General features: G+C 35.7%; 1 protein-coding gene across 1 annotated transcript in view; it reads left to right on the top strand.

The window, feature by feature from the left end:
* Window positions 1–507: 507 nt before the first annotated feature.
* LOC145768624 (uncharacterized) overlaps window positions 508–13,821 on the top strand; it is a 40,884-nt gene continuing 27,570 nt past the window's right edge. Inside the window, exons 1-12 of the mRNA XM_082580166.1 lie at window positions 508–565; window positions 1,243–1,397; window positions 2,287–2,374; window positions 2,885–3,020; window positions 3,504–3,827; window positions 4,513–4,562; window positions 5,092–5,151; window positions 6,668–6,730; window positions 6,860–7,028; window positions 8,918–9,048; window positions 9,845–9,970; window positions 10,502–10,662. Of these exons, the coding sequence (XP_082436292.1) occupies window positions 530–565; window positions 1,243–1,397; window positions 2,287–2,374; window positions 2,885–3,020; window positions 3,504–3,827; window positions 4,513–4,562; window positions 5,092–5,151; window positions 6,668–6,730; window positions 6,860–7,028; window positions 8,918–9,048; window positions 9,845–9,970; window positions 10,502–10,662 (1,499 nt within the window). The 5' untranslated portion in view covers window positions 508–529. The remainder of the gene's footprint in view (window positions 566–1,242; window positions 1,398–2,286; window positions 2,375–2,884; window positions 3,021–3,503; window positions 3,828–4,512; window positions 4,563–5,091; window positions 5,152–6,667; window positions 6,731–6,859; window positions 7,029–8,917; window positions 9,049–9,844; window positions 9,971–10,501; window positions 10,663–13,821) is intronic.

The following is a 13,821-nucleotide window of genomic DNA, read 5'->3' as shown; positions in this document are numbered from 1 at the left end:
ATTGTAATGTCAAAGAAACATCATACATTTTCAGACTTTTATGTTACTGTACCATAGACAGGCACAATACAACATTACAATACAGCTCATTATAACAGTATATTTTACATATTTACAAATAGTTTGAACAGTCAATGGTTTTCGCCTTATATAACTTAAGGTCTCTTGAGGAATCTGAAAAAATTTATAAAAATGCAATAAATTTCAAGTTCTTGAAGGTAACTAGCTAACTTACTAAGCATCAATTGCTGCATATCTTTTGAAGCTTAATGGGTTAGCTAGTTACGTTCAAAATGTTGAAATTTACTGCATTTTTATAAATGTTTTCTGATTCCTGATAAGGGCTTAAACTGAAAACTTTTGACTGTTAAAACTATATGTAAAATATACTATCATAATACCTAATCCTGTTGCATTGTTGTATCTTGTTTGTCATTGGTATGAAAAAGCAAACTCTCTCGTAAAACTATTTTATATTATTTTATTTCAGAGTAAACTGAAGAGGGAAAACGATATTAAAAAAGTTGTTATGAATGTTTACTCAATCTTTCATCATGTCACACTGGTAAAAACGATCTTTTCATTCTAATTTTCTGTTTTTGTAAATTACATGGCTTGAAAATTTTCAATATATTATATAAATATTAATTTCACATCTTGCTAATTGCTTATATCAGGCAATTCCATGTTATACCAACAAATGATGATGATGAATAGTTGAATACAGATTGTAGAAGTTGTATTGGTTTCATCCTGTGGTATCAATCACTAGGAAGTAGTCTTTAATGGCTACTACATTTTTGTGTTTATTAATATTTAAGTAGCACCTCTGTGCAGGATAAAGAGTTGACATTTTATCTACATTTTGAAAGATAAGTTTGATTTTTTGCCTTAATTAACAAGTAGTTCTTGGCAGGAATCAAAGTTATGACTGTTCCTTAAGGTCTCATATATCTATGATGATAAGTTATATACTATAAATTTAACTCTATTGTATACCACAACTGTATTATGACAGCGTTTTATGCCTTTCTATCAGCATATTACTGCAAGAAAAGAATGCTTGTAATTTAAACATTGCTGTAGTTGGTACTGATGAATTGTATCTCTATTATTTCATCTAAAAGATTATTTTTTGTATTGTTTTATGACTTTGAAAACATAGCAAGCAACTGCAAAATATGTATATATATATTTGTAAAATATGTGTTATTATATTGAAAGAAATTATTCTACTTACAGACTTTAACTGAGGAGAAGGATAGTATGGAAGATACTGTAAAAATTGGTTCAAAATGCCTTTCTTTTCTTGTGAATAACTGGCATCCCGATAACTTACTTCCTAACAATGGAATGGAAAAGCTTGTTTTCTCGATCTTAAAACATGTTTTACCAAGGTATTACCTACACTCTAAAAGTCCTACACACAAAAAGTAGAAATGCTTATGACAAGGGGTATGTATTAACATTCTGTCCTGGCTGACCAGATGCGATTAACAATTGACCGTTGTCTACCTGTCGCGGACCAAAATGTCAAGTTACCTAGTTATAATATATAACATATATGTACCAAGCTCGAGAATCCAAGCCTGGGTTAATTTTTTTTGCTGAGACTTTTCGGTCATTTGTCCGAAATGATTTGAAAAAATTCGGTCATTTTTTATTTATTTCGGTCATTTTTGGTCATATATAGTTAATTGACTAAATTAGTTAATTAAATTGACTAATTAAAATAAATAAACTAAATAAATAAATTAAATTAAATTGACTAAATAATTAGTTAGTTAATTGATTCTATTTGAATAAGACCTTCTGATTAGGTGAAACAATTTGTAAAGGCTTCAGATAGTAATAACTACATTTGATTTAATTCGCTCTGCTTTGCCTTTTTGCTTGGCATTGAGCACTTTTTGTAGTATTAATAGTTTTCATTGTTATAGTTAATTGACTATATATTTTTTCGGACATTTTGACCAAATTGACTATATTTTTTTCGGACATTTTGTTAAAAAATCGGTCAATGACCGGAAAAAAAAACTCAGATTCAAGCTGTTATTATTTTTTTGTCCCACTTGACATATATATTATACGATGTTATTCAGACTTAAAATAGTTTTCTTCATCTTCAAATTATGAATCTTTGATGAAGATGCAGCTGAACTTTGTTGTCTTGTACATTGCTTGGTTGCACTTCAGTAATATTGATTTGAATTATGGTAGATTAGTATTGTATTATGCTTTTATCACTAATATGTAAAGTAAAATTAAAACTATTTTTATGAATAGGCCTCTGCAAGGCGTGATCGATGACTTGTGTGCGATCACCTACGATATGTTGCGATTGGTTCAAAAACAAGAAAACACTGATGTTCAGGTACTCTTGGTATGAGTGGAAAATATAAATTCTAAAGTCCTGTAAAAGACAGTACTAAAGGGTTGTTTCCAGTCTGTTTAAATTAATATTTTAGACAATGCAAAGTATCTTTTTATGTCTTTTTTATGTTTATACCGTACGAAAGTTGGCTATGCACAAATTGCACATGTGAACATGGGCATGTGGAAAATTACCTGCAGTGGTGACAAGCAGTGCTTCGATACTGCACCATAACATAGTTTTTAATGTACTTTTTTTTTCTGAACTTTTTGAAAATATGAAGGGTAGCCTACAGTAGCTTCTAAAATACTTTGCCCATATTATTGGTTGTGGTTTATTTCTTATAATTGCAACAATTGGTACAATATATCATACACTAAATTTCGTCCAGGTACGGGTAATTGGGTATTACTCCCAAAAACTCTCTATGCTTTTATCATCACCTGTCGGAGTGTCGATGAACCTACAATACTTAAACTTAAACATATTTACCAAAACCATGCTCTTTAGATATTGGCACACCTAGCTGGCAAAATCATTCGACTTTCGTCTCCTGAAAAGCACTGCAGTTGTCATGAACCTTCATGCTGCTTTCATATCAAACTTTTCAAGTGCAAATGGTTTGGTCACATCTTAGCACTATGTGGTATGTTCATTGCGTATAATATATATAATACAGTATGTAAGCTATTGCTACACCGTTTTTCGGCTTTTATGCTTGTTAAGGGTAATTTTTTTTTCTTTGTTGAATTTCTTTGTTAGCAAATGTAGGCCGTAGTGACTTTCACAAATGAATTGAATTGTGAAATTCAGTTTTGCAGTCAACTCACTTTACCCTGATTTTGTTCTGACAAAACAGCTTTCAAATGAAAATATAATTTGGCTGATACTAAAAACACAAAAGATTTTGGTCGTTCAATTTTCCCCCAGATTTTTAATGCTTTAGCAATTGAATTTCTTCATTAATTTAAAAAAATAAAAAATCTACACCATCGTGTTTCAAGTCGTTTTCACTTTCCATTGTCATTTATTAAAACATGACTGATTTTTTGTAGAAAACTCAAGTGTCCACACTCCACAGTTGTAGGTAATTAGTTAATGGCAGTTTTGTTTTATGTTTTTGCTACAGGTGAAATGTTGTCTGTAGAGAACTTTTTTGTAAAGAACGTGGTATTTTTGGACTCAACAACAAAAGAAAACTGCGTTTGTCACATACATTCTGTATCTAAAATCGTTCAGTCTGCGGTACCTCACTTTCAAGACTGTTTTTCATTGTCGCAAACGGAAAGTACATTTATTGAACTTTCAAATGCTCTTTTGGTGAACTTTAGTCAAATTCGATACTTGCTTTCTAATAACCACTCTCCATGCAAGCCTTCCAATGAAATCTCCTTGCCAGAAGTTTTAAAAGATTTTTGTTCGAACTTGAAAGGCTTGGGCCGTACCATTGAAGGTAACAATTGTTTTCTTTATTTCCTTTTTTTGAATGTTTTATTTCAATTATATAGCTCTTAAAAATGCTCCTTTTGCAACTACAGTTTACTGTTTTTATAGTGAACTCTAATCTATCCAAATGGGTTGTTCATTAGTGTAAGCAGTATTTGGTCCTTGTAGGAGCCCGACTGATTTAAATACAAGGTGTATCGTAGTTGTGTAAGTGTAATGTGTATGATGCAATTGCGAGTGAATTTAATGAAATCAATATGATGGTACGGTATCTAAAGATTTCCTTTTGCACCGAGCTCTACTTTGTAGTACTGTGCACTGTGCAGTTCATCGAATGGCTGTTCTTCGTAGTAACAAAAAGGTTGTTGATCGAAATAATAATTTGCATAAATACTACCAGAAAAAGTACCGGTATGTAAAACTGTTCCCCTTCCAATACAGTCCTCTTCGATAACCACGTTTCAATAAGTGTTGAAAAACAAAAGTACTTTTCATTGAATTGTTTGTAATGAACTGTTTGACCATACTTTTTATGGCACAGTATTGATTTCGTTTTTGTATATATTAAAATATGTCAATCCAATCCAGAAATATATATATTGCATATAATTTGCAAAATTACGGTTTGCACTAATATTTTTTTCAATCTTTAATTATGAAGTTAACGTAATTCTTTTCTGACACATTTGTAGGTGTTCATTCGACGCCTGATCAATCTGTTTCATACAAGATTGTTTGCAAGGTAACTCTTGAGTTTTATCCCAGACATGGAATCATTCGTTTGTTATACATTGATTCAACGTCTGCAGACAAGTTTAATTTTTATTCATGTTGTTGTTGTTGTAGTTACAACTGTTGTAGTTTGTATCATAATTGCTAGACTTCATAAACTGACAACTATGTTTCAGCCAACTATACTAACGACCACTGCTGTTTTAGAAATATACTGTAATTAATATTCTGCAAAGTTAAAACAGTTTGGCTTGACTTTGGATAATCTACAGTACAGAGTGAAAATAGTAGATAAAATGATCACCGTATTTCTTCAAAGGTCGCCACGTTTACACTGCACTACAGTGATGCTTATTTTAGGTGTATTATCTGCATAGGAACGTTACAGAAATTTAATAATTGCAGTAAATGCACTGTACCATTATGCACGTCAGGCAGCCCGTTTTGTGCTGTGCCATACTGTCATAATGAGAGCTTTAAACACTGCTCTTGTTATTTTGCTACAAACAGTTCATGACTTGCACTATTGTTTTACACAGATGGTAGTGGATGTTTTGAATCAGCTTGCTAATTTTGTTTCTATCCCCTCCATATTTGACGTGAGTGCAAATTAATTTCTTTTCCTTGTAATTATTTTGACAAGGTTGTTTAAAATGATCCATTTGAGAGCAAGCTATTAGGTAGATTTTAAATTTGGCAATGTTTTTGTCCTCCCATTTCAAATTTTTAATCAATTTCCTGGATCCCGTTTGCAATCGTACATGTACATTTAAGACCAGCCTTACATGGGCCAGAGTTACCCGTGAGAGAGTCGCAAAGGTGCCGCGAAAATCTCGTGATTTGAATGTTGCAGACATACCGCAAAACAGCGAAGTGTTAGATTAGTTGAGAAGGGAGTATTTGTTTTCGTGGTACAACAGACCGACAATTAACTGCTTAAATCACTTGAGCATCAGCCATCAGACCACTCCGAAGTGATATCAAGCCCCGCATTAAGACTATTTGTGCACAAAAGCAGTGCTCAACACCTTTTACCTTGCAGTGAAAGCAAATATACTGTTACACATTGATTAAAATAAAGATAACTTGTAGTACAAGTAAATCAATGTACCGCGGTAGATTCAGAAATTGTTAGGTGTGCCGTAGTCCAAACAGTTCGAAAAGCACTGACATACGTAACGTGTGTGTAAGGAAGGTCATCAGTCATCACCTTGACCACAACCACAGGCCACTAAAAGACAAATTGCTGTGATTGGACAAAATAACATTATTATTATTATGAAGTGACATCTGAATATCAAGGACAAGCAAGACACAACAATACAACAGGGTTGAGCATTATAACAATATATTTTACATATTTACAGATAGTTTACCAGTGAAACGTTTTAGGCTTAACTTAAGCCCTCTTCAGAAATCTGAAAAGATTTATAAAAATGCAATGAAGGTAACTAACTAAATAGTGACTATATATAAGCTTCGGGACTCATGTTGCCAACCGCTTCGTGGTGAGTCCTTGCAATTCAAATTTATCAAGTGAATGGCAACAATCAGAGACCGCAACTCACAGGGCACCCGGGGTGGTAAAAGAATAAACCCTCGGCTCCGGTGTCCAAAGAGAGAAATTCATCTTCCTATCGGAGTAACAATCTTGCAGCATCAAGAAACACGCAGCGATTAAAAGCAATAGCCAATAGTGTGGAAAACAGACAGACGGACGGAAAACAAATTACATTAGGAAAAGACAACTACTTATTACTTAACTGCAAAAGAATTTGCACCACCGGGTACGTGATACAAATTATCACGTATGCACCAATGAGGAATGGCTTCTTTCTCTACTTGGGCATGTGGTGCTGAGGAACAGACCGCATAGACCCTCGGCCCCAGAGGCTCACGCGACGACGACGACTCTCCTAGCCATATTAGAGTAATGTTAAAAATGTGTGATCTAAAGTTGTATGGGCAAGTTTACTTGACTACAGCTCGTAAATTATTTGTTTTGCGTTCGTTGTGACGTAACTTCTTTATAAAAATCTTCAATAGAGTTCCTCAATGGTTGCTTGTTTTCATTTTTTAAGTTATCTTACGCTTTTTTGTGTCTTATATTTTTAGTGGCTTACGTTGTTGCCGATTCTCGACGATCTTTTTCAACAGAATCTCTTGATGAAAAATGAGGTAAGCTGAGACGACAGGAAATTGCTGTAAAGATGGTGAAAAGGATTTATGATACTCAAGACTTATGCTGTAGTGCAATAGATGCAATCTTTGCGCATTTGTTTCAAAAACAATGAAACTATTTTTCAGGGTTTAATCAATGATATATTGATGAAGGCTATCTTCTTGTATGCCAAACTTTTTGAAACTCAACCAGACAAACATACAAAGATACTGGTGCTGCGCCAATGCACGAAAGAAATCCAAAAAAGTTTACCAACTTTTACTAGTAAGGAAAAGCACCATGTTGAATATACAGGTAAGCTATTGCTGTTATGTAGTATGGTTTAGCATATACCATACAGTATACGGTAACGATGTTAAAAAAGAGTATCAGAAGGTTTGCTAAATCTCGAAGATAGTACATTAGTACATACATCTAATTTTTGATGTACCAAATATCGGTATTGGTGATTTTCAAGTTTTTAGCGTTATTGAACAATTACTTGTGCAGGCCGCCAGGGCTACACTTTACTGAATGAAGTGGCCACAATAATCGGCTGAAGACGGAGTTCGGCTGTCATTAGCCTAATTTTCAAACAGTTACAAAGCGATTAACGTCATCTAATGATCGAACTTCATATAAAGTAGCTTGTGACGAAGCATTTTTGTGCTCTAGCAAGTGTTGTCTAATTTTAACTGACGAAATTTCTACAATAAACGAGTCGCGTACAGCAAAGTTAGGGTCCACGTCTTTTAGGCGCAGACAGTTAGGCGCCGGTCAAATAGGCGCGCACACTGGCGTCAGGATATTTAGGTGCGGAGCACTGTGGCGCCCGTTCATTTAGGTGCTATTCCTAGTAAAGTCTGCAGATAGTATCAACTCAGCTTTGGCAAAACCTAGTCGGGGTTTTGACGGAAAACTAAGTTACTCTTCAGTCTTCACTCAAGCCTACCACCCGCTTGAATATAGGCTACAGCATATTTTTTACTGATGTTTACTGTTTAGTGTAGTTATTATTTGACTTAACTGAAAGTGAACTCAGTCATGTTCGGAAACTTGAATAATTTATTGATAAAGCTGTCGCCGACGCAAACCTGGACTAACAACAAGTAAATGCCGAACACGCCCATTAAAAAAACAATATGTATATTTTTCTGTTCAATATAACATTTTGTGTGAAAAGCATTGCCGGACAAAGCAGCTTCACTCATTGAAGCCAACACTAACAACAAGTAAATGCACGCGCAGTCGCGCATTAACAAAACAACATATTTTTTTGTTCAATATAACATTTTGTGTGAAAAGCATTGCCCTACCTGCCAAGCTGATACAATCTGCAGACTTTACTAGGAATAGCACCTAAATGAACGGGCGCCACAGTGCTTCGCACCTAAATATCCTGACGGCACAGTGTGCGCGCCTATTTGACCCGCGCCTAACTGTCTGCGCCTAAAAGACTTGCTCCCCAAAGTTACGAGTGAGATTCAACTGCTTGAACATTTTCATGTACTCGTCTAATGATTCATCCGACTTTTACTTTCCAGTTTCTAAAGCAAATCTACAAAATACAGAGTTAACAGCCTTTTCAAAAACGCGCATTTGTTCGATAGTTTCGTCATAACTTGCTGCCTCACACACTAGTTCTTTTACTGACAAATTTACATGATTTATCAGAATTTAATTACACCAGTCCAGTACACTCCATGTCGTTTCACTTCTTTACCTTGCGGATCCGCAGCTATGAGTCTAAGGCGCAAATCTTTTGTATCCAAATTCCAAACTTTATTTTGCAAAAAAGAATGTAGCGAAGTTTGTTCCGCCAAATTGTTGGTCATAATGTTCTGGACTCTGGTTTTATTACTTTTTGTCGCTCCATAACTGCCCAGGTCTTACGATGCCATCACATTATTGTATGTAATGTAAGTGTTATGTAAGAAAGAACGCAATCAGTGCCGTTATTAAAGTCTTCGGTTTGACCCGACTTTGAATCGATCTCAGATTTACCAGCACGAGAGCCGAAGGCGAAACCACTCGGCCACGAGCTGGTAGGTTGCATACTAAATGAATTTGAAGTGAACTCAAGATTAAAAGCAATAAAAGAATAGGCAACAGAACAATCATCAATCAGCAAATACAAAAGTTGCTCAAAGCAACATCACGCCAATAGGACATTTAGTTTGTCTGATGAATTCAATTCTTTTTAGTGGACGTTGCCATCAACATATGCATCCTCGCTGTGAAGCAGATGGACAAAGAGCAACATGAAGCAGCTGTTTCCTTGGCCAAATGTGCGGTAGAAATTGTCAAAGAATGCCGAATAGACAACAAAAGACAGGTAGAATATGTGACAACTAGATACAGAAATAAATTATTATGAAAGCATGAAGAACATGCTACGTTTTTGAGAACAATTCACTTTGTATCATATTTCTTTGAAAATTTATAAGGATTAGTTTCAGTGTTTCTAAATACTGACTGTTTGATATTTGTAACAAAGCACAAGTAACAGGATTGGATTGCTTCGAAAGGTTTTATTTTGCAAGTGCTCTAAAGTGGTTTAATAAGGCCAAACTAGAAACGTTGTCAAATTTTATTCATTTTGGCCGACATGCAAAAGATATAAAATTCCCAGGTTTGTGTAATCATTTCTTTCAGCTTAGCTTCTGGCTTCTATTTTTAGGAAACACACGGCATTTAACATAATCCATTAAAATTGAACATAAACTATAAGCTACAAACGTTTTCGGCCATACACACGCTAGCCCTTATCAAGTAACAAAAAAATAACTGCTTATCATATCTACACTGAAAATGAATAACTGATCTAAACACTGATGCCTTCTCCTATGCTATGCCGTTTCATTTTGCATTTCGTTTTTTCAATTCAGTGTTTAGATCAGTTATTCATTTTCAGTGTAGATATGATAAGCAGTTATTTTTTTGTTACTTGATAAGGGCTAGCGTGTGTATGGCCGAAAACGTTTGTAGCTTATAGTTTATGTTCAATTTTAATGGATTATGTTAAATGCCGTGTGGTTGCTTGGTTGTATATGTCTGTGGTTGAAGAAAGTGACCTCTTTACCAAAATTGTATTTTTAGGAAAGTTGTCTGATTTGAAACGTACTTTTCAGTGGCACAACAGCAGTTCCTTGGCGTGTAGACTACTACGTAAGCTGCACAGGTGTGAAGATGCCATGGTGTGGTGTGCCCAAGTCATGGCATATCCTTTGTTGACACACGAAGACCATCAGCACATGGTGAATATTAAGGATGCAGTTATTGTTGTTGCGTGTATTTACCTTAATTCATGATCGTTATCAACATATTTCCTGTTCAATGAGTTGAAGCCAATTGTAGGATTATTATTCATCGCAATTCAATATAATCTCAGGCTTGATTATGACTTTCGGTGGTTTTGGCGCTGAAGTTTCCCCATTTTAGTACAGCCAGACCATACGTGTTTCGACTCAATGGGGTTCATTGAAACAACTGCAATACTATTAAAAGGCTTCGTACAATTGCCCTCTTACTATTTAAACCGTCGTCGTTTCACGTCCATTGTGGCATTCTGAAAAATAAGATCGTTGTAGTGAACTTCAGACATTGAAATTTGAAAAGTGCTTTTAAACAGTTTGTTTAAAGTGTCTGATTTTTTTTTCCTTTTTGATCTTTCATGAGTATAGTCATTAGTCAGTGAAGCTTTTGAGCTTTCAGTCAAAATCATATCTCAAATCCCACGATTTATCGTGAGCATGATGCTCTGGTTTCATGGGGACTGTTCATTTCAGGTTTCACTGTGGGTGTGCTGCAAAATTGACTTGATAAACGAAGCCTCACCTGGCAGCAGCGCTCAGTCTCTGACCACAGCAGATTGCTTTCCGGATACAGCGGATGCTTCCATTGTGGTTAAAACCCTTTTGTTGGAGTTGGATGTCTACATGAATTCAAAGTATTTTTTTTTACTTTTTTTAGATGAGGAATTTCAGTTCTTTTTTGACTTACAAGTTAAACAGTTAAAATTAACATGTTTATAAATCTTTGGATATCATGTGGGACCTTTGTTGTTTTTCAGTTGCTGCATTTGTTTGGTAAAAGTTGTCTCATTTTCAATTTCCCAGTATTGGGTATTAGGGTGGAGTGAATTTCACTTAATGTTTTGGATTTTGGTTTAAGGTGTTGTAATGTTGTCTTTGGGCCTAAAAAACAATCCCAAACATAATTTTGGTTCTCCTACCCCTAAATTGACCCTCCTACCTGAGGTCAAAGGTCACGCGAGGTCAAAATTGCTCTATCTCCACTTCTACTGGTGCTAGAAATCTGTTTAATGGCTTAAAAGATTCTATTGCTAGTAGAATTTGACTAAACAGCAAAAATATAGTTTTTGTAGTATTTTTGCTTATACAACATCATAGTTAACGAACTTCAACAGCCAAAATAGTAAATTTCAACAATTGGTTGGATTGTCATTTGAAAATCAAAAAGCTATCCACAAAGCACTGGAAAATACCGACCTGCAGAACAATTTGTCAATTATAGGCTCAGATGGAACTGCAATTATGACAGATTAACACCATTGCAGCATTGCCACATCAGGAGAATTTCTGCAAAGACCTTCGCAATAGGTCATCTGTCTCCTGCATACCAATGAACTACCTCTCAGGCACGTCTTTAAGCACGATGGAGTCTCTTTAAACTCCGACTCGTTTTCAGGCCCAATTGGCAAAGAGCTAAATGGTTTAGTGTCTGATTGGCATGTGGTTAAGTTTAAGCCATTATCTTCTATAGAATTTCCTCAATTGCCAAAAGAAATTATGGAAAGTTTGAGTTCCGATCAATTTTATGCTTACCAAATTTGTTTGGCTGTCATATCTGGAAAACTTGAGAATGACTTAGCACAGTTTGAAGTAGGTGGCTTGTCATATGCAAGATGGTTGACACTTGCATGTCGCATTTTCCGATAGGTTATTACACTTCCCAAACAAAGCCGAGCACAAATTTTAGAATTCTGGTAGAATTTTGTTTAAAAGTCTACTTCCTAAGTTGGTTTGATGTCAAGCTTAACTCTAAAATAAAGTAGCTGTCAACTATTTTTTGCATGCTCAAACGAATCAACCAATTTGCCTAGAAGCAAGCAAGAGACATTGCATCAAAAACTTTGATACGTAATGGCTTCTCAGCTCACCTCGCAAGGCTTGCGTGGGTCAGGCAACCGCCTGCGAACTGGCGTCGGCCGCTTTCGTTCGGACATGCACAAGTGGGACCTGGCTCCTTCATCAGAATGCGAGTGTGGTGCCACTGAACAGACCGCAGACCATGTCATCCACCACTGCCTAACCCACCGGCCTCCACACGGTGCGCATGGTCTGAGGGTCTTGAACGACGAGACTGCTGAGTGGCTGAAGATTTCCTGCCCTCCAATCTAGCCTGAAAAGATCGCTCATACGCCATCATCAGCTCACCCCGAAAACATTCTTCTTTCGATAATGGCTGACGATGATGATACAATTCGATCACAAGCTGAAATATTGTGCTATTGCTACGCAGAAGTAAAGATGTTGAAATGACCCCAGATGATGAAAGTGCAAAGGCGAAATCCATTGCAGAGAGGACAGTAACTGTTCGAAAATTTATCATACCGAAGATCAATATCAACGCCGAGTTCTACCACGACATGATAAATTTTGATGAAATTCATGTCACAGAACCTCCAGCAACCAAAGTCATGAATGATGATGCAATACAAAATTTCAAAACAAACAAGCTTGAACTTGATCACACATACCACAATCAAGCTGTAGACCATCATGTGAAGCACGTAACAGAAGCTTCCATGCATGTGCCTAGGCTCGAAAGACGGGATGGTGTGATCTGGAAAAAGATCAAATCACGGAAGTTGATGCCCTCTTTCAACTCCAAAAAGCAATTTTGCTACTGAATACGATTGCATAAAAACCACTTGTTTTTTCGTTATAATTACCAGGAGCATAGCCGGGACCTAAATATGAGAGAGGCAAAATGTTTTGTGACATTTTTTGAGTGTTTAAAAGTGCATTATTGGATTTTCATTTTCAAGCAATGGGATTTTTATTAGGTGCTGCTTGACTTGAAGACCTGTCAGTGGTCCCTTCGCAGCCCTCCCGTTGTTGCTGGTTAGTTTATGCTCAATTTAAATTTTGATTGTTTGTGTAATAATTATTATGGCCGACGTAGTGTGACTTGTTGGCAAAAAATGTATCTCTTTCTCAATAATTTCATGCCTTTCAACCATTGAAATGTCATCTTAAATGCATCAAAACATTAATTTCATACTTAGTTCAAACTTCAGTTCCTCATCAATGCTACAGATAAGAATATTTCGATGTTCAATACACTTATTCTCAAACAACAATCGAACCAATTGTTGAAATTTACTATTTTGGCTGTTGAAGTTCGGTAACTATGATGTTGTATATGCAAAAATACTACAAAAACTATATTTTTGCTGTTTAGTCAAATTCTACTAGCAATAGAAGAAAAAGTTCTCTTAGAACAGATAGAAATATGGGTCTTCTGAATCTTTTAAGCCATTAAACAGATTTCTAGCACCAGTAGAAGTGGAGATAGAGCAATTTTGACCTCGCGTGACCTTTGACCTCAGGTAGGAGGGTCAATTTAGGGGTAGGAGAACCAAAATTATGTTCGGGATTGTTTTTTAGGCCCAAAGACAACATTACAATTTACAACACCTTAAATCAAAATCCAAAACATTAAGTGAAATTCACTCCACCCTATTGGGTATATGTTGACCATCATTGCATGAGAGTTTCTTTTTCTCGGCCCTCTTTCAGCAACTATACCCACCGATATATTTCACTGTAGTTGAACGTGAGCAACTCCGCTCGAAGCGAGTTCTTTAACATCCAACTTAGTCAGGTGTCGAAATAAGATCGCATGATTGTAATTTGTAAGCCAATCGCTGTATGCACTCAGCCACTCACTTTCTTCAATGAAGCATTCAAAATCAAAACTCTGTTGCCAGCAACTTAAAGTGTAGCTTTATTTATAACATTACGACAAGGTAAAAATTGAATGAGATTGTTTACCAGGCATTTAATTAGAGATGTACCGA

The sequence above is a fragment of the Aplidium turbinatum genome, chromosome 4 (assembly GCF_918807975.1).
Source record: "Aplidium turbinatum chromosome 4, kaAplTurb1.1, whole genome shotgun sequence".
Classification (NCBI taxonomy): domain Eukaryota; kingdom Metazoa; phylum Chordata; class Ascidiacea; order Aplousobranchia; family Polyclinidae; genus Aplidium; species Aplidium turbinatum.
The sequence above is the reverse complement of the archived record's forward strand: the minus strand, read 5'-3'. Positions and strand labels throughout refer to the sequence as shown.